The sequence below is a fragment of the Tupaia chinensis genome, unplaced genomic scaffold, assembly GCF_000334495.1.
Source record: "Tupaia chinensis unplaced genomic scaffold, TupChi_1.0 Scaffold000270_2, whole genome shotgun sequence".
NCBI lineage: Eukaryota > Metazoa > Chordata > Mammalia > Scandentia > Tupaiidae > Tupaia > Tupaia belangeri.
The window spans coordinates 3,875,051-3,901,682 of NW_006159751.1; the positions used below are offsets into that span (position 1 = coordinate 3,875,051).

General features: G+C 38.6%; 2 protein-coding genes and 1 pseudogene across 4 annotated transcripts in view; all 3 read right to left on the bottom strand.

Moving 5' to 3' along the window:
* Positions 1–22,032, bottom strand: part of RSBN1 (round spermatid basic protein 1) — a gene marked incomplete in the record, with an annotated part of 62,698 nt that extends 40,666 nt beyond the window's left edge. The window contains 3 exon segments of the mRNA XM_027772313.1: positions 3,982–4,655; positions 20,332–20,741; positions 20,807–22,032. Coding sequence (XP_027628114.1) covers positions 3,982–4,655; positions 20,332–20,741; positions 20,807–21,402 — 1,680 coding nt within the window.
* A 1,960-nt stretch (positions 22,033–23,992) lies between these two features.
* Positions 23,993–24,639, bottom strand: LOC102488939 (uncharacterized protein C9orf85 homolog pseudogene; annotated as a pseudogene).
* PTPN22 (protein tyrosine phosphatase non-receptor type 22) overlaps positions 24,630–26,632 on the bottom strand; it is a 61,188-nt gene continuing 59,185 nt past the window's right edge. For 2 of the 3 annotated variants that reach the window (XM_006149622.3, XM_027772316.1), the window contains one exon: positions 24,630–24,764. In XM_006149622.3, the coding sequence (XP_006149684.1) occupies positions 24,700–24,764 (65 nt within the window). In that variant the 3' untranslated portion in view covers positions 24,630–24,699. The remainder of the gene's footprint in view (positions 24,765–26,632) is intronic. The other variant, XR_003549552.1, reaches the window with a different exon arrangement.

Genomic DNA, 26,632 nt, shown 5'->3' on the forward strand with positions numbered 1-26,632 from the left:
AATGCCCCACAAATGTTACCATGGCAAAACTGGAAGAGTCTACAGTGTTACCCAGCATGCTGTTGGCATTGATGTAAACAAACACGTTAAGGGCAAGATTCTTGCCAAGAGAATCAATGTGCGTATTGAGCATATTAAACATTCTAAGAGCAGAGATAGCTTCCTAAAACGTGTGAAGGAAAATGACCAGAAAAAGAAACAAGCCAAAGAGAAAGGTACCTGGGTTCAACTAAAGCGCCAGCCTGCTCCACCCAGAGAAGCACACTTTGTGAAAACCAATGGAAAGGAGCCTGAGCTACTAGAACCTATTCCCTATGAATTCATGGCTTGATGGGTGTTAAAAATAAACTAATCTGTGGTCTTAAAAAAAAAAAACATCTATATTGTCCATACAGAGTTTTCCCCACGCACCAAACTCTACTCCAGTCTGAACACTGTATTCTAATGCTGGATTATTCACCTCCCCTACTAGCCTGAGCAGATCAATTAGTCCTTTTAACAACAGAGTACTGGGGCTGTCAGGTGAGGGAGGTGTTTAAGGGTACTGGACTCCTACATGGCTGACTGCGGTTCGATTTCCAGACCTGGCAGCTTGTTTTCTCACTTTCCCTTTCTCTCCTTCTCTGGTCAAATTAAAATAAACACATACATACACATATACATAAAATTAAAAATAATTCTCTAAAAAAGAAAAAGAACAGAGTGCTCAATATATGGTAGATGTTGAACAAATGTTTGCTGAATAAACTATTTTAAAATACAGTTATGAATAACTATTATAGCTACATATTTAAACTATAAATAACTTCCAATAACTGCATCTCTAAGATAATAAAAAATATTACTTGATGGGAACCAGCAGTTAGCGTAATGGCTATGTCACTGGACTACCACGTAGTCGACCGTGGTTTGCGTCCTGGACCTGGTGGGTTAAAACTCACACCAGGTGCATGTGCGTGCGTGCCCAAGATCCCGAGAGGAGAATGGAGGAGAAGGGATTGTGGCGTGACCATCCCCCCTGGGGGGTGATTTCTCGCTTTCTGTCTCTATGTCTCTCTCTGTCTGTCTGGCGAGCACACGCACCCTATAGCAAAAACCTCTCCAAAAAAAGAAAAAAATATATTACTTGACTTTATTTATAGGCTAAACAGAACTTCATAAGTTTTCATAAAACACAGAAGTCCCAAAATACCCTAGATATTTACTTAATTCCCAATAATCTAAAGATATTTGTTAAAAATATTAGAAGCAAGGCCAACAGATGGTGTAGTGGTTGCATGGCTGGACTCCCACATGGCCGACCGCAGCTAAAGTCCTGGACCCGGTGGCTTCAAAATCACACCAGGAGTGTGTGCGTGCTCAAGATACCGGGAAAAGGGACTGCAGCATGCTTATCCCCCTGGAGGATGATTTCTCACTTTCTCTCTCACTGTATCTGTCTCTCTCTCTCCCAGACAAGCACATGTGCCCTAAGGCAAAAAAACCTCTTCCCCCCAAAAATTAGGAGCAAAGCCTACTTTATTTTAAAATAAAATATTTCATTTCAGTGACAACATTGTTAAGTTAATGAAAGCACTAATCCTTTTCAACAGCTAAAGGAACATGGTAAAATTATATGAACATTGTTCCTGTAGCCTTGGTTTACATATTGACTCTCCTACTTATTAGCTATATGAACGTGGATAATAATAAACATCTTCAAGTTTCAGTTTCTTCAGTAGGAAAAAAGATTAATTTTTTTACCTCCTGTCTAGATTGTTTCAAATATTTAGATACGAATATGAAAGTATTTTTCTTTTTAGAGAGGTTTTTGCTATAGGGTGTATGCACTCTCCCAAGAAACAGACAGAAAGAAAGCAAGGAATCACCTCCACCAGGGGAAATGAGCACACCACAATCCCTTCTCCTCCGTGCTTTTGGCATTTTGGACATGCATGAACACATGCCTGGCATGAGTTTTAAGCCACCAACACTCAAACCGTAGTCACTACATGGGAGTCTAGCAACATAACCATTATGCCATCTGCTGGTTCCCTGAAACCATTTCTATAAGCCATGAATTGCTAAATAAATTTGAACTATTCTGTTTGCTTCCATCCCAATATTTGCCAAAAATTTTACAGGTGCAAATTTAAAGTTTTGTGGGCTATTCAACCTCCCGTAGCTACAGCATACTTCTCTTAATGACTGAAAAATCCATAAATAAGATTAAGTTCCAGAATTACCATAGCAAAAGATTCACTTAGCAGTCCTCAACACTGCATGTTGTTGAAGTGTTTAATATCTAATTTAATAATAATAGGGCATGCTCTTAAAAAGTTGTTATTTTGTAAATCTCAAGGTAAGTTGTTGGTACAGTCATTTAAATTTTAGCTCCATTTAAAAAAAAATAATTAGAGGACAAAAATCAGCAGGGAATATTTAAAGATGTCTTTTATTTAAGTATTTAGACTGAGTACTCAGTTGCAATACAAATTTGACCCACTATAAATTAATTAATGAGAAATTTTAAAAGTCAACCTTACAAAACCAGGATTTACCCCCACTCCCAAAATTTCTGGTTTATTTTTCAGATATACTTCCTGGCCTATAAATCAGAAGAGAAAATTTGCTGCATTTTTCTAAACTAAAAAACTGATAAGAGTATGTTAACTCTGCTCTCAGCAGTGTATTTCCTTGATAAATAGGGACCTGTCCTTAGTCTCTTCTGCAATATTTATAAAAATAGGATTCCTTAACCTTAAAGGGAAAAACTCCTTTGGGGGGGAAAAAAAGAAAAAGAAAATCTACTACAAAGTCAGCACTTCAGTACCTGATTGTAGTAACAAGGCCAAAATCCAAGACGAAGCCCTTTATTGCACATCGTGTTCCAACGTCTTGGGCAGCCCCATCTTGCGACCTCTCCAGATTGGCTGCTCTTGCTCTCTCTACTGCAGAGAGAACTTCGATTAGAGAAATTCTGAAGCTCATAAATCTAAATTGGGTACTCCCCTCATTGGAGGCAAAGAGTTGATTCACTAAAAAGATTCAAGTTAGGGAAGGTTTCAAATAAATCTAAGTGCTTTGAAACCACTACAGTATAGGCAGCTGAGAGTCTTATTATACAAAAGCCAAAAAAAAAAGAAAAGAAAAACAAAAACTTAAGGGAAAAGAAAGCAGCAAATTACTAGACAACCTGCTAAAACAGACTATATAATCATAAATCTCTAAAAAGTGAGTCTCCACTAAACCTGAATTTATAATATAGTACGAACTTATAGCTGACCACTCATATTCATAATTTTTTGAAAAGCAAGCATGGAAAAAACTAGGACATATTATTAATGTTTTTTTTAATGCCCTAAAATAACTTTATTGAAAAATATTTTTAGTTAGAAACTACTGGTTAAGAAAGAGATGTTTCCCTGCTGACTTAAGCCTAGCTGCCCAGGCAAGGCTTCAGAAAATGTCTTTACCCAGAACAATGCTTAGGCAGAAGGAGCAGAGGCTATGGCGGTCTTCCTAGTAACACCTCGAAGGCATACAAATGGGGTATATTTCTGGGATAGACTGCCAACAAGTTACTGCAAGAAGACAAACAAAAACAAAAAACCCTGGCAAATAAATAGCCAACACGCTTGTGTATTTTACAATGACATAAAAGTCTTTATTAAAGTTACCTTAAGATCTAAATTGCATTCTCCACACTAATATTACCTGATTTGTGAAAGACTGGGTTAGTTTTAAAGATGATTTTCCATAAACATTTATAATGATACACAGCATATGTAAAGTTTTTCTTCAAACAGGTAACAAGCCCCACTTCAAAGAACTCAAAAACTATGATTTACCAATTAGGGGAATAAACAAACAATATGAAGCACCTTTCTTACCATGCATTTTTTAACAAACTGTGCTGGTATGTGCTATGCAACAGAATGAGATTGTTACTGTTAAGATATTGTACTTAAATTTACTAATTTAACAATGATTTTACCTTACCTGAGTGTGAAAATTTGAAATGGTTGTTGTTTCAATATCTTTCTTGCCCAGAATTTCCATTTTCACTGGAGTGTTGGGGAAATTAAAAGCAAAGTAGTCCAAGAAGTCTGGAAGATAAGCAGCCGCTCCATGCACTATTGCTAAAGCATAGTAAGCAGCATTTTTCTCATTTTCACTGAATGTCAAAGCAAGAAACTCCTCAGAAAATCTCTCCATCTCCATTGGAGACAAAAATGAGAGTTCATCCATATAAGCATGAAGGACAAGAGCACCACCATTGGACTGGTGTTCCTCATGAATAAAGTTGCTAAATTTAGTACCTGTTTTTAAGAAATTTCTACGAATAGAATGTTCCTGGTGAGTCATAAAAGGTGTTTGTACTCCCTGGGGTACCCGATATTCTTGCATGCCCAAATTTAATCGGCACAGCTGTTCATCTTTCAGATACCTGAAGGACTCCTTATTAACTCCTGAAGTGCTATTTACTTGTCCTTGGGTGAGAATTTCTTTACTGATGCGAGTCAGGCCAGCACAGACGGTTTGTACTTCCTTATTGTACATTTTAAGGCGTCTTCCTCGCATGTCTTCTCGGTGTTTCTTTTTCTTTTTCTTCTTTATTTTCTTCAAGACAAAATCATCAGCTCTCTGGGTTTTACCATTTTCATCTGGTGTTTCTGGCCACAATAATTAAAAAGATGTTAGTTCCTGAAACTAGTATCAGTATACAAGCTTCTTAAGGTACTTGATCTCAAATTAAATAGTCTATTCTCAATTTCTCAGAATTTGCTATTATGTCTTACATGTTTAGAAAATGAAGGAGATAAAGATCTTAAAATATAGTAATATTCCAGGTTGAAGATTACGTTAAAAAAGTAGATACTACAAGAGTGAATATATACAATAATTTCATATGACCTACAATCAAAACTAAAGGAAATATCCAAATCATTTCATGTGTACCATATGATATGGAATATTTGCTCAATACAACTATAAAATCTAAATTGAAGGTCATCATATTTTGCTATCAGTCTACAACTTACTATGATACATAAAGGTGAACAAACCAAAGACAAATTAAGCCACAGAATGAGGCAATGTTTTTGGTTTGGAGGAGGTTATTTTGGTCATCCATAAGCAGAGTTTGAAAAGTCCAAGGAAAATACATATTCTGAAAAAACTATGCATGGATTTCAAACATTTTGCACCAAAATAAGCTCATGTTTTGATTCAATTTTCCATAAACTTGGTGAAGTCCCTTCCTACTTGGCTGGCAGTATAAACTGGCACAACTTTCATGAATTTGGTGATATATCTCAAAAGCCCTAAAAATATTTATAATCCTCAGACTCAGAAATTCCAGTTTCAAGTAAATTTACCTAACAAAATAACTAAAGATATATAAACATATCCATGATGCTATTATTTAAAACAAAAACAAAGAATCCCCTATACGTCTAATAATAGAGGACTGATTAAGCTCTGGTAATTAACATACTACAAACTACTACCCAGCTATTATAAGTTATGTCACAGATTGAAAGAAAGAATAAACAAATTACAAGGTTGTAACATGCCTAAGCTGTCATTCTTCAAGAAAGCCTTCTCTTAACAACTCTTCTCCACTCATTAGTCTTGAAATGTGCTCCCTTAGCACAGTACCTCGCCTATCACTGCACTTCTCACACTGTGTTATTTCATATTTAATTTTCTATGTCTTTTCTGGACTGTAGGCCATCTAAGGTCAGCAATGTACATCTCACCCTTGTTTTGAGAGGTGCTCAGCACATGTACATTCTGGCCCCATTTTTATAATATTAATTTTAATGAACATTAATTCATTCAAACATTAACTACCCATCACATGTCAGGTACACTTCTGAGTACTAAGGACATGGTACTCAGACACAACCCCTACTCTCTTAAACTTTATAATCTAGTTGGACAAAAAAAGAAAACTTACTATTACCAGGTAATAGTAAGTGATGAGTGATGAGTAGGCTGCTTGAAAAGACTTGTTGAACTATTAAGTTATCGGGAAAGTCACAATGTATTTTTCAATGTTTTTCTATGCAAAAAGGGTCATGATTTTCCTGATGGCCCAATGCATATATAATATATAACACAGAAAAATCTCTGGAGAAATAACATACTAAAGAATAAATAGAGATGATCTATGGGTGGTAGAATTATAATATCTAGCTTCTCTGTTTATCTTTTTTTCCAACTTTTCTACAAAAAAATTACTTTTATAATTTTTAAAATGCATTTTTTAATTTTTAAATGCTTATCATGAATTGGTAAGCCCAAGATAGAATGTCATCTTTTATCTACTGTTGGGAAATATACCTAGCAAGAAATCTTTAAGATTAAGTACCAGTTGTAGTCCTGACCAACTTTCAAGCTTGGTTTAGCATTTACTACATAGACGTTGTTCACTAAACATGATCACGCTGCATAACCACAGCATACCACCACACAACATGCTGCATGACCACGCCCTGCTGGGGGTTCTTTTTTCTCATGCACAAATAAAATTTAAAAAGTTTTTAATTACTTGGTAAAATATGTAAATGGATGATAGCTGCAGTACTCTACATAAAATTACTCCAAATCATCAGATATTATAAAAGTTACAAAACCTACTAAAGAAAATATTTGAAAATACCGACTTTTGAGTGAATAGATATCAAATAACTTTCATTGTTTTTAATATTTGCTTGCAAGCATCACTTGTAATAAAACTGAGATCATATACCAAAATACACATGTAAACAGACTAACTGGCAAAAGAAAAAGCTGTCAATCTTTTATTCTGAATACAACTAAATGTTTTTTCTTTCTTTCAATTTTGCCAGAAGATACGTGTACCCAGCAGAGAGAGACAGAGACAGAGAAAGAGAAAGTGAGAAAGCACCCCCACACACACACACAGGGAATGGTATAATCCAAATTCTCTTTCCTTTCGGGATTTTGGACACACATGCACACTTCAGGACTCTAACTGCTCAGTCAGCCATGAGGGATCCAACTGCCTTAACCACCACTCTACTGGCTGGCCCTAAAATTAAATCTTTAAGAATTAGTTAAAATACTTCGTAACAGTTGAGGCCAACTGGTGGTATGGTGGTTAAGACAGTTAGTCCCACATGGCCGACTGCACAATACAAGTCCCAGACCCAAGTGCTTGAAAATCACGCTGAGCACATGTATATGTGTGCCTAAAATCTCACAAGGAGAATGGAGGAAAAAAGAATGCAGTGTGGCCATTCCTTGCCCCCATCTCTCAGGGGTGATTTCTCACTTTCTCTCTCTGTCCTTCTCCAGTAAGCACACACATACCCATAGGCAAAACTGAAAAACAAAACAAAATAAAACAAAACAAAAAAACTTAGTCATATTTCTTACCAAACAAAAGTATTACCCAATATCAAATCAGTAATTTAGGTAATTCTGCCTAGCAATTAAATGTTAATGCCATTAAATATAAAAGTTAGACCAATTTTAAAACAGTCATGTAATTACACTCTGCAAAATGTTTTAACAATTTCAGTTAAAAAAAAAAAGAATAGAAAATATCTCTGAATAGATCTTGTTATTTTAAGCTTCAGAAGAGGTATCTGGCATGTAGAAGATAAACTGCGACCTAGATCTGCCATAGAAATTAACACCAAGAAGGAACTGCCTTGACTGTAACACATTTTCTATATTACTATCAGCCTACCCCTGGTATTTCTAACATGGACAAGTCCCTACAGGTTTTATTCCAAAATTCATTTATATAAAAACCACTGGATGTAGAACACGATCCAACTCAACCGAAAAGAAAAAGAAAAACCTAAAACAAACAAACAAACCCAGGGCCAGCTGGTGGAAGGATGGTTAAGGCACTGGATCCCGCATGGCTGACATAATCCCGCATGGTTCCAGTCCTGACCCAGCGGCTTGAAAGACACACTGAGCATGTGTGAGCATGTGTGAGCATTTGTGCATGTGTGGTGTGTGTCCCCGAGGTCTCAAGAGAATGAAAGAGAAGGGACTGCAGAGTGTCCATCCCCTCAGGGTTGGGAGCAGGGGGTTCTCATTTTTCTCTTTGTATCTCTCCTACAAACACACAATGGTCTATAGGGAAAAAAAAAATTGTACTGGAAAAAAACTGTATGAGAAAATGAAAAAGACCTTAAACTGACTGTAATCTCATATATCAACATAATAGAAGTTTAAAGTATGAAATAATCCATCTATCTTCTCACTAATCCTGTTTTTCAAAATTTGACTTTTATCTGAGGCTAATATAAAAGCTTGCTTTTGTTGATAGAGAAAACTGAGACTGTCCACCTCATTCTAGCTAATGAAGTTCCATGAGTAAACAAAATTTATCCTTGAATTACTGTGGTGGCAACTAACAGAGAATGGCATACACATACCAGAGTTGTTATAATGGACACTGCAGTAAATTGGCCATCGCTGCTCTACAAGAACAGTATCAATTGCCTTGCCTTAACTTAAAAACCTTATTTAAAAATCAACATCTAAAGTCTTCACAATCCTTCCATCTCTAAGTTAGAGTGTTTTAACTTTCCAACAAAGGATGTTCTCAGGAGGTTATATTTTCAGAACTTCCTCATACAGCGGAAAAGCTAAAATTTATTGACATTAGCTCTTTACCTAAAAAGAGCCAAGCTACATTATACTGTGATTAAGAAGAGCTTTTGGAACCAGCAAATGGAGTAATAATTACATCGCTGAACTCCCACATAGTCAACTGTGATTTAAGTCCCTGACCTGGCGACTTAAAATTCATGCCAAATGCATGTGCATGTGTGCCCAAAATCAGGAGAGGGGAATGGAAGAGAAGTGACTGTGGCATGGCCATGCCCCCAGGGGGTGATTTCTCACTTTCTGTCTCTCTGTCTCTGTCTTTCCAGCTAGTGCATGTGCCCTACTGCAAAAATCTCTCAAAAAGAAAAAAAAAAAGAATAGCTTTTATGGGGCCACCAGGTGCCATGGTTGTTGGGATGCTGGACTCTCACATGGCCAACTGTGGTTCAAGTCCTGGACCTGGCCACTTGCTTTTTCACTCTCCCTCCCTTTCTTATTCTGTCTCTCTTTGATGAGTACAAAAAGTTTAAAAATTATAATAATAATAAATTAAATAAATAATGTTAAAAAAAAAAAAAAGGAAAGCTTGGGACTAGCAGATAGCATGATAGTTACAATGCTGGACTCCCACATTGTTGATCGAGTTTGAGTCCTAGATCCAGCAGGTCCACATGCATGTGTGCCCAAAATCACCCCAGGGGGTGATTTCTCACTTTCTGTCTCTCTGTCTCTCTCTCTCTCTCTCTCTGGCAAGCACATGTACCCTATAGTAAAAATCTCTCTTAAGAAAAAAAAAAAAAAGAAAGAAAAGAAAAACAACAACAAAAAAAACTTCATGCCAGGTACGTGTGCATGTGTGCCCAAAATCCCAAGAGAAGGGATTACAACATGGCCATCCCCCCTAGGGGTGACTTATCACTCTATCTCTCTCTGTCTCCCTGGTGAGTGAACACGCCCTATAGCAATAATCTCTCTTTATTAAAAAAAAGCTTTTCTGTATCAAACTGTGAGATTAAATATATAGAGAGAATGCAAATAAAGATTCAAATATTATCTGAGAAACAAATAGCTGGCTCTTTTAAAAAGTCATTAGAATGGGAACCAGCAGTTAGCATAATGGCTATGTCACTGGACTCCCACATAGTCGACCGCAGTTCACATCCCGGACCTGGTAGCTTAAAACTCACGCCGGGCGTGTGTGCGTGCGTGCCCAAGATCCTGAGAGGAGAATGGAGGAGAAGGGGATTGCGGCGTGACCATCCCCCCTGGGGGGTGATTTCTCACTTTCTGTCTGTCTCTGTCTGTCTGGCGAGCGCACACGACCTATAGCGAAAAACCTCTCAAAAAAAAAAAAAAATTATTAGAATTAGAACTAGATTATTATAAGACACTATCAGGAAAATTCTCATATGTGCCAAGTGTCAATATTATCAATTATCAAACAGTATAATTTAACATCACACTATTGAAAGTTTCTATTTATGCAAAAGAATTAGCTTTCTACATTACCAGACTTAATTTTTTTTTTTTTTTTTTTTTTGAGATTAGGTTTTTGCCATAGGGTACATGCACTTGCCTGAGCCAGACAGAGGGAAAGTGAGAAATCACTCCCCCAGGGTAGATGGCCACAATACAATCCGTTCTCCATTCTCCTCGTAGGATTTTGGACACATATGCACACACAACCAGCATGATTTTCAAGCCACGGGTTCCAGAATTTGAATCATGGTCATCCATGCAAGAGTCCAGTGCCTTAACCACTATGTTGCATGCTGGTCCCAAGACTTGTATTTATAATTAATTTGTACACTTGAACTATAGCTTAGAACTGAATCCCTGTTTTACCACTGCCTAGCAGAATAAACCACCTTTTCCTGATAAGACTTTCTTTTTTTAGAGCAGTTCTGAGTTCTCCTCAAAATTAAGAAAAAGATAAAGATTTCTTATACACCCATTGTCACACACATGCCCAGCCTCCCCATTACCAACATCTTCAACCAAAGTGGTACATTTTTTACAACTGATGAATCTACACTGATGCACTGGAGTCTGCAGTTTACGCTCTTATGTTGTACAATCTATGAGTTTGGACAAATGTATTAGGTCATCGGGAAAGTCTTGACGTATTTTTCTATGCAAAAATGCATCATGACTTTCCCAACGACCCAATATAATGACACATATATATCATTAGAATATCTCTTACAGAATAGTTTATTTACTGCCCTAAAAATTCTCTGTGCTCTGCCTATTTATTCTCTCCCCCATTCGACCCCTACAAACCACTAACCTTTTTAGAGTTTTGCTTTGTCCAGAGGGTCATATAATTGGAATCATACAGTATATAGCCTTTTCAGATTGGCTTCTTTCACTTAGTAATATACATTTATGTTTCTCTGGGTCTTTCCGTAACTTGACAGTTCTATTTCTTTTTAGCACTGAATAATACGTCATTGTCTGGATATACTACAGTTTATTTATTCATTCACCTACTGAAGGACATCTTGGCTGCTTCAGTGTTGGCAATTATGAATAAAGCTTTTATAAACATCTATGTACAAGTTTCTTCATGGACACAAGTTTCCTTCGAGTAAATGCCAAAAATAATGACTGCTAGATCATATAGTAAGGGTATGTTTAGTTTTTTAAGAAACTGTCAAACTGTCTTCCAAAGTAGCTGTACCATTCTGCATTCCCACCAATGATGAATGAGGCAGCATAACCTTTTGTAAGTAACTATCTTTGCACCTTATTTTTCACTGGTAAACAGGAGAGAGAAGTATCACTTTATATAGATACTATGCAGAATAAATTTAAAATGTAAAGTACTTATAATAGTCCTAAACATAACTCAAGTTATGTTAACTACTATTATCACCTCAAAATGGTTAAATTCTAGAAGCAACAGATTATACCATTTAAGAGCAGGTGCTCTACAGTTAGATAGACCTAGGCTCATGTCCAGTTTTACTGCTTACTAAGGTCTCTGGATAAGCTCACAAATCTCTTTAAATCTCAATTTTCTCACCTGAAAGTGTTATTAACACTAGTGTCTATCTCACAGAATTATTGTAAGGGTTAAATGAGACAAAAACACAAGGACCTCATCACATTATTTGACAAAAACAAGTCCTTTTCATCTTGATGATCATAATTGTAATAATATTTAATAACATTCCTTGAAATAATTGTCAACAACTCTCGAATATCAAAACTAGACCTAGAAAGTACCAGCTTAGAGTTCAATGCAGTATACAAGAGAAACACATAAAAAGGAAAAACATCTCTGAAAGAAGGGAGAAAACTTACTCACCTAGTGTCTGCCAGAGACCATGTACAATATGTTATCTCATTTTAATTGTCAAACAAACCAGTGCAGTAGATACATAAATCCTTTCCACAAAGAAGGTAACAGAGTCTGAAACAAGGTATGTAACTTCTATTAGGTCACAAAGCAGGTAGGCAACAGTCAAGACTCAAACTCACCTGTTCGAAAAGCCAAACTCAAACATTCAATAAACTACAACTCTCTTCCTTCTGCCTTCCTCATCAACCCTTTCCTGGACACTCCCATTAGATGATCAAGTAAGATTACCTAATTATAATTAATGGACTCTGAGGCGGCTTGGAAGAACCTCCAATAAAGGGAGTACTACTTCATTCAATAAATATTTTATTTGGTGCTCATTATGTAATTATGCATGATCACAAAGATGACATTATTTAAGTTATACAGTTTTCATGTCTGGAAAGTAGTTTTGCCTCTCCATGCATGTGAAATTGTTGCTCTAACAGATGAGATTATCTGTTTATTTCAATTCTCTTTATAATACCAATCATTCTCCATTCCTATCACAAAAAACAATCAAGTGTTTCTAGATTTAAAAGTCCTGCCAATAGCTTTCCGACATCACAGAAGATTTCCATTAGCTGTCTGGCTTGGGAACCCTTTCCTTGTGATAGCAGGTGTTAGGCTGCTGGTCAAAGGTGAAAAAAACATGAGAAAGGAAGGCTGACTCACAGGCATGCATAAGAGTAATCCTGTCATTTAATGACACTGGAGAAGACGACTATAGAGATCATTCCTTCTTCATTTTAAAAAAAAACATTAAAACCATAAATTTACTGACCAATAATTTTTAAAAAGCATTACTTTTTCTGATAGTATTCTGAAGAAGTATGCTTGTTCTGTGCTTTTATGAATGAGGGAGATAAGAAATTAAAACTTCGTAAAGCACGGGTAGTGTGGGAACCAGCAGTTAGCGTAATGGCTATGTCGCTTTACTCCCCCGTAGTCGACCGCAGTTCGTGTCCTGGACCCCGTGGCTTAAAAATAACGCCGGGCATGTGTGTGTGCGTGCCCAGGATCCCGAGAGGAGAATGGAGGAGAAGGGACTGCGGTGTGGCCATCCCCTCTGGGGGGTGATTTCTCGTTTTCTGTCTCTATGTCTGTCTCTGTCTGTCTGGTGAGTGCACGTGCCCTATAGCAAAAACCTCTCAAAAAAAAAAAACAAAAAAACACGGGTAGTGTAAAACTCAACCTGTTGCTAAAAGAAATATTGAAAAAATTAATCTCTTTTAAAATTTATCCATCTTAATACACATGGCAGAAAGAGAAAAGCCAACTAAAGCATTAATCAAAGAATCTGAGTTCTATATTCAGTCCTATCACTAACTAGAATCTTTTAAGCATGTCACTTCACCTCTTTAAAATTACTTTACTTCCTGATCTACAAATTAAGCAAGTTTACCGTAGCATTTACAGATTAAATTTTTGTTCCAACTATTGATGAGCAAATCCAAATGTTGGATAATTATTTGTAACTAGTCTACACACGAATTTAGATTGAGTAGTGTGTGGCTGGTGTACAGGAACATAATTCTTAGGGTCATGCTGACTTGAGGTCAACAAAAATTTTTCCGTCGAGAGTAAGACAGGCTTTGCAGGCCACATGGTCTCATTCTTAACAGTCTACTCTGCTACTGTAGTGCAAAACTGCCTGAGACAAGATGCATGAATGAATAGAGCTATGTCCCAATCAAACTTTATTTCTGGACACTAAATCTAAATTTTTTAAGATTTTCACATGTTGGGGCTGGCAGGCAGTGTGGTGGTTAAGGTGCTAGACTCCCATGTGGCTGACCATGGTTTAAGTCCCAGATCTGGTGGCTTGCTTTCTCACTCTTCCTCTCTCTCAAGTCAAATTTTAAAATAATAATAACAAATAAAATTAAATAGGCAATTTTTAAAAATAAAAAGGGGGGGAGGAAGACCAGCAGTTGGCATAATGGCTATGTTGCTGGACTCCCATGGAGTCGACCATGGTTCAGTCCCGGACCCAGTGGCTTAAACTCACGCTGGGCACATGTGTGTTGCATGCCCAAGATCCCGAGAGGAGAATGGAGGAGAAGGAATTGCAGTGTGGCCATCCCCCCGGGGCATGATTTCTCGCTTTGTTTCTGTCTCTCTGGCAAGCACAGGTGCCCTATAACAAAAAATCCTATTAAAAAAATAGTTTTTAATTTTAAAAATTAAAAAAAGATTTTTACAAGTCATGAAGTTTTTTCAAATCATTTAAAATGTGAACACCAGAGGCCAGCTGGCGGCATGGCAGTTGAGGCGCTAGATTCCCACATGGCTGACCATGGTTTGAGTGTCAGATGTTGTGGCATGACTATCACACCAGACATGGGTGTATGCATGACCAAAATCCTGAGAGGAGAATAAAGGGAAAGGGTTTCCCTTTCCCTATGTCTCCATCTGTCGGTATCCAGTAAGAGACACATACTCTACAGCAAAAAAACAAAAAATGTAAAAAAGTAAAAAACATTCTTACTTCCCAGACTGTACAAAAACAGTTGGTAAAATTCTTTTTTTTAAGAGACTTTTGCTATAGGGTGCGTACGCTCACTGGAAAGACAGAGAGAGAGACAGACAGACAGAAAGTGAGAAATCACCCCCCAGGGGGGATGGCCATGCTGCAATCTCTTCTCCATTCTCTTCTCGGGATTTTGGGCTCACATGCATATGCATCCCACCTGAGTTTTATGCACTGGATCTGGGACTCGAACCACAGTCAACTTCGTGGGAGTCCAGTAACATAACCATTATGCCATCTGCTGGTCCAGGAAGAAATGATTTTTAACAAAGGTGCAAAAGCAATCTGATGGAAGGATGATCTCTTTCACCAAAGGTAACAGAGCAATTAGATATCCAACCAAAATGTTCCTCAGTAGGTAATCTATCATATACCTATACTATGGACTACTATTAAGCAAGGAAAAGGAGTGAGCTATTGATAAACATAAACATAAACACACACACATACACACACACACACACACACACAGAGAAGGGAACCTTAACCTATATCTCATACCTTAACAAAATTAACTCAAGTGGATCATAGATTTATATGTAAAAGTTAAAATTATAAACTTTTAGGAAAAACACATAGGAGAAACTATTTGGGACCTAGGACCTGGGGCTTCAGCCATGACAACAAAAATATGATCCATTTTTAAAAAGTATGAATTCAATAAACTGTACTTCGACAATTAAAACTTTGTCTTGTGAAAAATCCTAGGAAGATGGAAAGACAAATAACAGATTTGGAATATTTGCAAACCATACAGCTAACAAAAGACTTTTAGCTATTATACATTAAAAATTCTCAAAGCTATATAATTAAAACAAAAAAATTTCAATTAGAAAATGGAAAAAAGACATAAATAATTTATACAGGAAGCGAATGATGACATGAAGTGTTTAATATTGCAACCATTAGGGAAATGCAAATGAAGACCATGATGAGTTATAACTACACATCTATTAAAACAGTTAAAAATTTTAAAGTGTTAATACCAGATACTAACAAGAATGTAGAGAAACTGCATCTCTCATACATTACTGGTGGGAATGAAAAAAAACTAAACATACACTAACCATATGACCCAGCAAGTGCATTCCCCCAAGAAACTAAAATTTACATCCACACAAAAGCCTAAACATAAATGTTTATAGAAGCTGTATTCCAAATAGCCCAAAACTAGAAGCAACCAAAATGTTCCTCAGTAGATGATCTGTCATACATCCATACCACAGACTACTACTAAGCAAGGAAAAGGGATGAGCTATTGATATGTACTCAATGTGGACTGATCTCAGCCACTATGCTGAATGAAGAAGTTAATCTCAAAAGATGACATATTATATGATTCTATCTACTTAATATTCTCAAATCAACAAAATATAGAGATGGAAGACAGATCCATGGATGGCAGGTATTAAGGATGGTCCAAAAACTGAGGGAGTGTGTAAAATTATAAATGGATAGCACAAGGGGGGATCTGTCCCATAACGAAATGTTGACTGTGGTGGTAGTTACACTAATCTACATGTGAGAAAATGACACAAACCCCCAACCCCCCCACACACAGTACCAATGTCAATTTCTTTGTGTTGGTATTATATAATAGTTATGTAAGACATAACCATTAGAGGAAAACGAGTAAACGTTAAGGACCTCTGTGCTACTTTTGCAATTTCCTATGAATCTATAATTACCTCAAAATAAAAAACTAAAAGTTTCTCAAAATAAAAAAGACATATAGTCCTGTAAATTATAAGACTATCCACTCTCCATATTAAATTCAGAGTTCCCCACCCCCACCCCATGGACCAAGCATTAAAAAAAATAAATAAAGGCCAGTTTCTTTTTGGTTTTTTTTGAGAGGTGTTAGCTACAGGACACGTGCGCTCACCAGACAGACAGAGGCAGAGAGACAGCGAGAAATCACCCCCCAGGGGAATGGCCACGCCACAATCCCTTCTCCTCCATTCTCCTCTCAGGATCTTGGGCACGCATATACACACACCCAGCGTGAGTTTTAAGCCACCGGGTCCAGGATGTGAACCACGGTCGACTACATGGGAGTCCAGTGACATAGACATTATGCTAACTGCTGGCCCCAAGGCCAGTTTTAACGTAAACAGAATTTACCATGAGTCAAGCACTGTTTTCAGTGCTTTCCATAAACTGACCCATTTAATTCACATAGCAATCTTATAGAATATCACAATCCTATTTTACAGAGAGAAAAACTGAGATTGAGAGAGGTTAAAATAATTTGTTCATGGTCACGCAGTAAACAGTAGAGCAACAATTTAAAAGAATAATTGCAGAGGCATACCTCTGACCTACCACTGTATCAAGTACAAAAATGTTCAGGAGGAGCCAGCCCCATAGCCTAGTGATTAAGTGAGTCAGATCCCACATGTCTGACCAGTTTGAATCCTGGCCCCAGTGGTTTGAAAAATACACCAGATACATATGTGTGCATGCCCAAAATCCTGACAGGATGGAGAAACGGTCCAGGATGTGAACCACGGTCGACTACATGGGAGTCCAGTGACATAGACATTATGCTAACTGCTGGCCCCAAGGCCAGTTTTAACGTAAACAGAATTTACCATGAGTCAAGCACTGTTTTCAGTGCTTTCCATAAACTGACCCATTTAATTCACATAGCAATCTTATAGAATATCACAATCCTATTTTACAGAGAGAAAAACTGAGATTGAGAGAGGTTAAAATAATTTGTTCATGGTCACGCAGTAAACAGTAGAGCAACAATTTAAAAGAATAATTGCAGAGGCATACCTCTGACCTACCACTGTATCAAGTACAAAAATGTTCAGGAGGAGCCAGCCCCATAGCCTAGTGATTAAGTGAGTCAGATCCCACATGTCTGACCAGTTTGAATCCTGGCCCCAGTGGTTTGAAAAATACACCAGATACATATGTGTGCATGCCCAAAATCCTGACAGGATGGAGAAACAGTTGAACTGCTATGTGACCACTGAAGTGTGCTTTCCCTCTCTCTTTCTGTCTGCTGAGTGCACACACACTCTGACAATTTAAAAAAAAAAAAAATGCTCAGGGGGAAGTATTGGTCAAACTGTACAAAAGCCTAGACTAGGGAACCAGCAGTTAGCGTAATGGCTATGTCGCTGGACTCCCACATAGTCGACCATGGTTCGAGTCCTGGACCCGGTAGCTTAGAACTCACGCCGGGCGCATGTGCATGCGTGCCCAAGATCCCGAGAGGAGAATGGAGGAGAAGGGATTGCGGCGTGACCATCCCCCCTGGGGGGTGATTTCTCGCTTTCTGTCTCTATGTCTCTCTCTGTCTGTCTGGCGAGCGCACGCGCCCTATAGCAAAAACCTCTACAAAAAAAAAGAGAAAAGCCTAGACTAAAAATTAAATCATTTTACTTTCTATACGATTTTCTAAAACTTTTGAAATGTCATTGTATACATTTAGAATGCTAGAGTATATAGTTTTTACCAAATGTATTTGACCAGAGAGCCCTTTTACCCCAAATATGGTTTGGATACACAAACTAACAATTTCTCAGCCAGAAGTTGAAATGTTTGAATGATCTGATCTTAACCATTTTTCTTCTTCACATATTGGCAAACTACAAGTCTTTAGAGCTGTACTGTCCAATGTGGCAGCCAGTAGCCATATGTGATGAATTATAAATTAATTAGAATTAAATAAAATAAAAAATTCAATTCCTTAGTCACACTAGTCACATTTCAAGTCTGTTCAAGAACCACATATGGCTACCATATTGGATAGCACAGACAGAACGTTTCCATCATTTGAGAAAATTCTACCACTAAGCGCTGGGTTAGACTTATTTTGCTTGTTTTTAAAGAAAATAGGTTCTATTCTTCAGAGAAGCACACTGTAAACTGCTATACATCACTGCCGCTATCCTTCCAAAAAAGGAGACTGAGTCAGAGACTTCGGATGATCCTGAAGTCTATCACTGATACTATAATGTCCAAACACAGGGGAGATAGTAAGCAAAAAAGTGGGGGAAATGAATAGCAAAAACAGAAAGCAGCATCATGTAACTTGGGGTTGAAGCTTGAACTCAGACTCAGAAGTCAGGGGTCTACTCCTTATTATGGCAATTACTCACTTAAAAATAAAACATTAAACAACTGTATATTTGGTATTAATTAACTACGACTTGATAGGCAAACCTCTGCTACTTTGCTAATTTCCTCTTCCACAATACAAATTTAAATCCATGATCACCAAGATTCCCTTTGGTTCTGTACAGAAAACACAGAGACATAAACACATGCATGTGTTTGAAGAAATGAGAAGGCTGGGGAACAAAGGTAAAAAAATGAAAGCAAAAACAAAATCATTGCAGACTGGTGGTGAAAAATACCACTCCTGTTAGCCTGCCACAAGTTCTTTTGCTGAGAATAAAATTTAGATACCACTAAAAGAAGATAGATTTAATTCTATTCAATACTTATTTTACATTTTACAACTACTTGCAATTAACTTAGGAGTATCACCACAAAAAAACTGATTAGCCCTAAATTAAGGCCAAATATGTGAAAAGAAAGCAAGACTCATAAAACTTTAGATTGAAATACTGGCTCCTTAACATGCAATAACCTACTGGCCAGTGGACCAACCAGTGGTGTGGCAGTTAAGGTAATGACTCCCTCATGGCCGACTGTGTGTTTTAAATCCGAAACCGCAATGCTTGAAAAACACACCGAGTGTGTGTGTATGTGTGTGCACATGTGTGCCCAAAATCCAGAGAGGAGAATGAAGGGGAAGAGATTACAAAAAGGCCATCCCCCCACCACCCGTGGGGGGTGGGAGGTGATTTCTCACTTTTTCTCTCCCGGAGGGCACATTCTATAGCAAAATTCAAAACAAAATTTTTTTAAATAAAATAAGTAAACCCTAACTTAACCAGTACTAAGAAATACAGAAGTAACTTAAAATCTTGAGAAGAAATAAAAAATTATATAAAATCATATACGAAGTAAAATGGCATAATAAAAGCAGATCTAGTTGCTTCCGCAAAGAATATAAATAAATGCTACAGGTCCTACCTGTAAGACACCAATTTTGGTCAACCTAGCTTCTCTGGAACCCACGATTAGAGTCATTTTCTGGTTAAATATTCTTGAAGGTTACTGGAATTAAACAGGTCCTCATATTGTGCCACATAGAATAAAATGCAACTAGAAGTCTTCCCTCCACTCTCTACTGCATAATTTCCACTTTTCAGAAGAAATGTTAGTCCTATTTTCTAGGATCAAACAAGAGAGAAAACCTTCCCCATCCCTAGCCTAAGAATTAAAATAGCCAGTATAAAAATGTGTAAATGATTTTTACCTCTAGATTAAAACAAGATAACTGCATTTGCTATTTCACCTTGCAAAAGGCTAAAGCAACCACGAAGTCGTGGAATTCACTCATTAAAGCCCCAAACCATACTCGTGAATATTTGGAGGCAGGGGAGAGTACTAATGCTTTTCAGCAAGGAAATCGGGGAGTAGGGATGTCAGCGACAAGCCTTCACTACTAAAAAGCCATGTTGAGAACCCTCACCTACTAACACAACGCCAAGGACCGCGCAGCGCGGAAACCCTGCGGAATTTGAAAACAAACGTTGCGAGGCTCCCGGGGACAGCTACCAGCTACCGGGCTTGGTAACTGACAGCTCGGCCTCGGAGCGAGAAGCCTCAAGTAGGTCAAACTGTGTCAACGGTCAGAAATCCAGAGTACACCCCAACGGGTTTAGGGAAGTAGAGCAGCAGGAGGTAAGCCGGGGTTTGGCGTCTTTCGGGATAAAGGGGCGGGATATCGGAACTGAGAGACCCAGAGCCCAAGCCCGGGCTGTTTGCCGGCTCTCACCTCTCTTGGGGCCCTTGACCAGAGGCACCCCTCCAGTCCTCTCGCCGTTTTCCTGTTTGTCCTTGTGCTTGAGATCACCCGGAACGCAGGAGCTGGGGTCACCATCGGAGCCGCGGTGATGATGGTGCTTGTGCCGCTCCTTGTGGCCCTTATGCTTGGGCCCGGCCGCGCTCACCGTCAGGGGCGAGAAGGTGAAGAGGGCCGAGGTTCCCGGGGCCGGCAGTGGGGCAGCGACAGCGGGCCCGGCGGGCGCCAGAGAAGGTGGCGGTGGAGGCGGCAGGAGCAGAGGCTCAACAGGGCCCGGGACTGTTGGGGCTGCATTCGTTGGCTGCAGCGGCCCGGGATGTTGGCGACTGCGACGCCGCCGGTGAGGGGGAGCGAGAGGGGGGTCCTGGCTCGGCCGCCCCCCCCTCCCCCGCCCAGCCCCACGGGGTGAGGGGGAGCGAGAGGGGGGTCCTGGCTCGGCCGCCCCCGCTTCTCCTGAGACCCCCCACTGCTTGCTCGGCGCTGCCGCTTCACTCCCCGCGGCGAGACCCCAGCATGGGGTTTCTCCTTCCCCTCTTTGTCCGGCTCCTCCGGCGCCGCCACCGCCCGTACTACGCGCACCGCTCCGACCTGCGCAGCCATTTCACCCACAAACACACATTTAAATGGCCCGACCGCCCCCCCGTCCGCGCATCGCGCAAGCGCCACCCGCGCATGGCCCGCTGGGCATTGGAGTCTCTCCTCCCCCCTCCACTGGTCGGCCGGTCCTCGTCCGGAGCCGAACATGCCGGAAGCGGCAGTTCCCAGGCAGTCTCCACAGGCCTCTCCAACCGCGCTTCTATTGTAGAGCTCGGCCGCGCGCAGCCTCATGGGAGGGGTAGTTCCGCCGCGCGGCGCGGTCGTTCGCGTCCCGGGCGCCGTGAGTGGAGGAGCGCAGAGGGAGCGTGCGCCGAGGCACGCTCCGCGCTGCGACGCAACCGCCGCTGGGCGGAGGGTTGCCGCCAACCGCCTTAACGGCCCGAACAATGTTGGCCTTCCGAGTGTGGCGGCGCGTTCCATTATCATCTTCCTGTGCCCTTTCGTCATTTTACGCTATGGTCTCCATAGCGACTTTAACATCTCATATTCCTCTTATACCTTTGTGAGGTAAAAGAATCCTCAGCTTTTATCCTTACACAAGCGATGAAAAGAGGGGAAAGAGGGTTTAGTAATACGTAAAAGGAGGGCGATTTTGCTGCAAAATACAAATAATAGGGCTACAGTTCAGAAAATTTTTGAAGCTTTTTTCTGGGCATGGCAATGATAACTACAGGCGTAACGAGGCAGGTGCGGGAACTGCCTGGGAGCCGGGTGAGCACGGCTCCTGGCCGTGGAGCCACATCGCCGCTATTGCCTGGAAAGGTAGAGTTCACCGTTTATTTGGACATATCCCTGTATTCGAAATCCTAATTGGAAAACCATTTCTAGACTCTTTCAAATATGTTTTTTGTTAAATTACAAGCAAAAAGTTTGCGCAAAATTGAAAAGCGTGTCCAACAGAGAACACTGCAAAAATCGCTGTTGGCCAAGGAATGGTTGTTGCTCAGAAATTCATTTAGAATTTCATGGTCTAGCTTTTACCTAGGAAGATTCTATTCATAGGTTTGGTCCTTGGTAAAGATATTTGGAAATAATTAGTTAACAGCGATGTACTCCACAGATAAAATTGTTGTGCTTTGGATACCACTAGCTCCTGGAGAAGTATGACTAGCTAAATGAACACTATGCACAGTGAAGTTAAGTTTAAAAAAAAGTTTATTGAGCGCCTATTGGGTACACTGTACTACAATAGACAAATTAAAAATAATTCAATTTGTCCTACCATTAGGCTTTCAAATTAAAAACATTGAAGAGCAAATGATGTATAAAGAGGAAATGATATTTAAGTAATTAATACATAGTTCTAAAAGTTATAATCAACTATTTTTACATCAAAGATGTTCACCCATTAGAGGAAGTCAAGTAAATCCTTTGTGATAACAATTACCCACTAATTTATTTGCTACATAGATTTGAAATGTCAGATTTTCTTAAATATGAAATTCTATATTCATACAGAAATTTATTTTAAACTATTGTATCTGTACCTCTGGTTGGATATAAATGGTATCTGTTTACATAGGACATTAAGATTAAAATGTTACCAAAAAACTGTTTTGTTGATTGATCGATTGATTTTTGGAGAGGTTTTTGCTATCAGGCGCATGCGCTCACCAGAAAGAGACAGAAGAAAGCAAGAAATCACTCCCCGGGGGGATGGCCACGCTGCAATCCCTTCTCCTCCATTCTCCTCTTGGAATCTTGGGCACGTACACACACACACACATACACACGCCCGCGCCCGGCATGAGTTTAAGCCACCGGGTCCAGTACTCGAACCATAGTCGACTACATGGGAGCCCAGTGATGTAGCCATTATGCTATCTGCTGATCCCTTGTTATTTTTATTTTTTATAGAGAGATTTTTTGCTATAGGGTGCATATGCTCACAGGAGAGATTGAGCGATAAAGAGACAGAAAGTGAGAAGTCACATTTCCATCCTCCCAGAGGAGATGGCCCTGAGGCAATCCCTTCTTAATTCTCCCAGGATTTTGGACACTCACGCACATGTACTGTGCATGAGTTTTAAGCTGCCAGGTAGGGGACTCAAACTGCAGTTGGTTACATGAGAGTACAACATAACCATTATGCCATCTGATAGTTCCAGTGTTTTTTCTACAGTTGATAACTGAATTACTTTGGCTAAAACTTACCAGGAATGTAGTTGAACATGTTGTTGGTATATCCCAATAAAAAATATTACTGTACTTATTGACACATTTTATTCCCTTAAGTATAACTACTTTTTTTTCTTATTTTACTTTCCCACAACATTTGGGAAGATGTGCAAGGTATATTCCATTTGGGCAAAAAATAACTTAAAAGGAATAATCATTGTCATAGCAGTAATTTTATATTGCAACCACAAGGTAAGACTTTTTTTAAAAACTCACTTTTTATAGTAAATTCTAGCAATGTAGAAATTTAATCAAGATCTAGTTCTTACAAGGCTTTTAAAAGTTTATTTCGAAAAGTAAAATAAAATACCCAAAATGAGAAGTAAGTCCATTCTTTTGGAGAGGTTTATTTTTTTGCTGTAGGGCGCATGTGCTCACCAGAGAGACCTACAGAAAGCGAGGGGGGATGGCCACGCTGCTATCCAAATCTTTTCCTCCATTCTCCTCTCAGGATCTTGGGCACGCATGCCCACAGGCCTGGCATGAGTTTAAGCCACCAGGTCTGAGACTCTTAACCACGGCCAACTACATGGCAGTCCAGCGACATAACCATTTTGCCAACTGCTGGTCCCAATAAGTCCATTCTTAAACAGTGTTTCATCAGCATTCTCTGCATAAGCTCAAGGGACAAAGTTTCATTTTCAGTTTCCAGCCGAATGTATATGACATGAAAATGCAAAACTGCTAGTGCTTACTTGCAGATTTTAAAAAGCTATTAACACATTAGTATATCATCAATATTGATATTATGTATGTAACAGAGCACTTAGTTTAGCTAGCAATGTTCTAGTAGTTTTATTTGCAGGTGCACTTGCAGCCTGTATTCTTTTTTTTATTATTATACAAATACCATACATAATTTATATACTGTTCAAATACAAATGTTGCCCATTTTCTATAGGTTTTTCTGATTTCCTCATTAGGATTTCACAGATTCTTTGTGAAACTGAAACCCTCAAAGGCAGAAGTTGGTCAAAATTTCGTGTTCTCAAACTGACTTTTAATATATTTATATTAATCCACTGGACTGTCATCTTCTGTGTCATCTAAAGCAATATCAAACTCTAAATCATCATCACTTTCTTCATTTCTTCTGCAACTTCTTCTCCAGTTGGGACTCAGATTATTTTCTGTCTTTTCTGGTTCTTTATTAATCAGAATAACAATTTCTTCTTTCTTTCCACATTTTGCACAAACTTCAAGTTCACAGGCACATGGTCTACACATTATATGGTAAGAGTCCTTCACTGTCTTCTGTAAGCATTTAACACATTTTTTTGGTTTTGATAATGGTTTGTATTTGCTGTATTTCACACGCCATTCAAGAACTTTTTTACAGCGCTGACATACTCCATCATGAAGTTTTGCATTAATTTTCTTGGTATGAACACTTTTATCAAACTTGTCATTTTTGAAGCTAAATGTATTCTGGTGCTTCTGAGGCCTGGAACGAGCCACGTTGCCTTTCTGGGAGCTCATCGCTGAAATCACAACCACCTCATGAGGTTTTCAGGGGAAAAGATGCAGGATAGACCACAGCCTGTATTCTTATACATCCAAGTTGTATTAAATATTCCAAGTTGGTGGTGGGTTCCTTGGTCCTTTGGGTTTTGAAAAACGATTTGCAAAACCTGGAAACACAAATAAAATTAAATGAATGAATGAGATGAAAAAATTAGGATTTTTTTAAAATAGAAAAATGAATACTTGGATTTTAGAGTGTATTGTAACATGTAAATATATGGATTTTTTTCAAAAGATCAGGTAATGTTTTGACTCAATTTACTTTGACCATATACATTTATAGTAATTTAAAACTTGAATGGTAGTAATAGAATACTGATAATATTTTAAATTTGTAGAGCACTTACAAATTTAATAATGCTAATGTAATAGTCTCTCTTTATCTAGGGGGGAGGGTACATTCCAAGATTCCTACCCTATGCCTGAAACCTGGGATAGTACACCAAACCCCACATACACTATTTTTTTTTTCAAACTGATAACCAAGAGGGCTGCTAAATGACTAATGGACCAGTATTGAATCACATATACAACATTAGACAAAGGCATAATAATGTCTGTAGCAGGACAGCATAGTATATCATCACACCACTCAGAACAGTATTTAATTGAAAACTTATGATCTGTTTATTTCTGAAATTTTCTATTTAATATTTTCAGACCTTAATTGACCACAGGTAACTGAAAAATTGGATAAAGAACCTTGGTTTTAATAGCCTTTGATAACTCAGTATACTATTGATTGATTGATTGATTGATTGCTCTTCACCCACCCATTCAGAAAACAAAGCTGGGGGGCTGGCAGATGGCATGGTGGTTAAGGATGCTGGACTCCCATGTGAACAACCACGGTTTGAGTCCTGGACCTGGCGGCTTGCTTTCTCACTTTCCCTTTCTCTCTCACTCACTCTGTCCCTCTCTGATCAAATTGAAATAAAATAAATAAATAAATAAAGTTAAATAAAATAATTATTTAAAAACTGGGAAATTTCAATTTCATAAAAATAAATACTATCATTGAAACATCGATTACATTAAATCAGTTATAACTCTCAGCCCAGAAAGTCATCAGTTTAACAAGAGATTGTTTGAAAAGCATAGAAAAAAATAATCCTGAAAAATTTAAGTAATCGTTTTTATTTATATTCCTTCTTCAAACTCACCCCTCCCACTCCCACCTAGAGAATGAGAAAAGGGAAACTTTTCACAACAAATGAAGGCTATTTCTGGATACTTTGAAAAGATTGGCAGGTTGATAATATTGGTTGTTTATCACTTCAGCAACATATGACTTTCTTTTCATTGATGATGGTGTCTTCAAAGTATCTTGCAACTTTAGGGACTTAAACTGAGAAATGAAAGGTTTGCAATACAGAGGGAGAACAGAGAATGGAAAACTCAAAGCTATTCCTAAATCTTTAATCTCATAATCTTACAGAATGTATTATCTACCTTACAGAGCTGACATAAGGATCAAATAAGATATCTATTGGAAAGTATCCAGCATGATGTCTGGCATATAATAACTACTCAAGTGTTGCTTGAATCTGAACATATGTATAAACACACCAGAACTAGAAGACAAGGAGTATAGGAAATGGGAAAGGATTAAAAAATAAATAAAGTTATATTTATTACGGTGATGCTTAAAAAAAAAAAAAAAGGGTGCCCAGCCTGGTTCATGTACATTTTACTCCTGTGAATGACAAAAGAAAAAAAAAAAAGGAGAAAAATATTTCAAACTAATTAGTTTCATATGATAGTCAAAATTGTCCCATCAGTACAGTAGCTTGATTGTAACCCCACTGGACTGGGAACACAAGTTAGAATATATTATGTACATACTGAGTATCTAGATTTGAAGAATATCTGTATTCAGTCTCTCACTGGTCAATTCTCAATGGTTTAAACAGTAGTGACAGCCAGCTGGTAGCACGGTGGTTAAGGCAGCTGGGTCCCACATGGCCAACTGCAT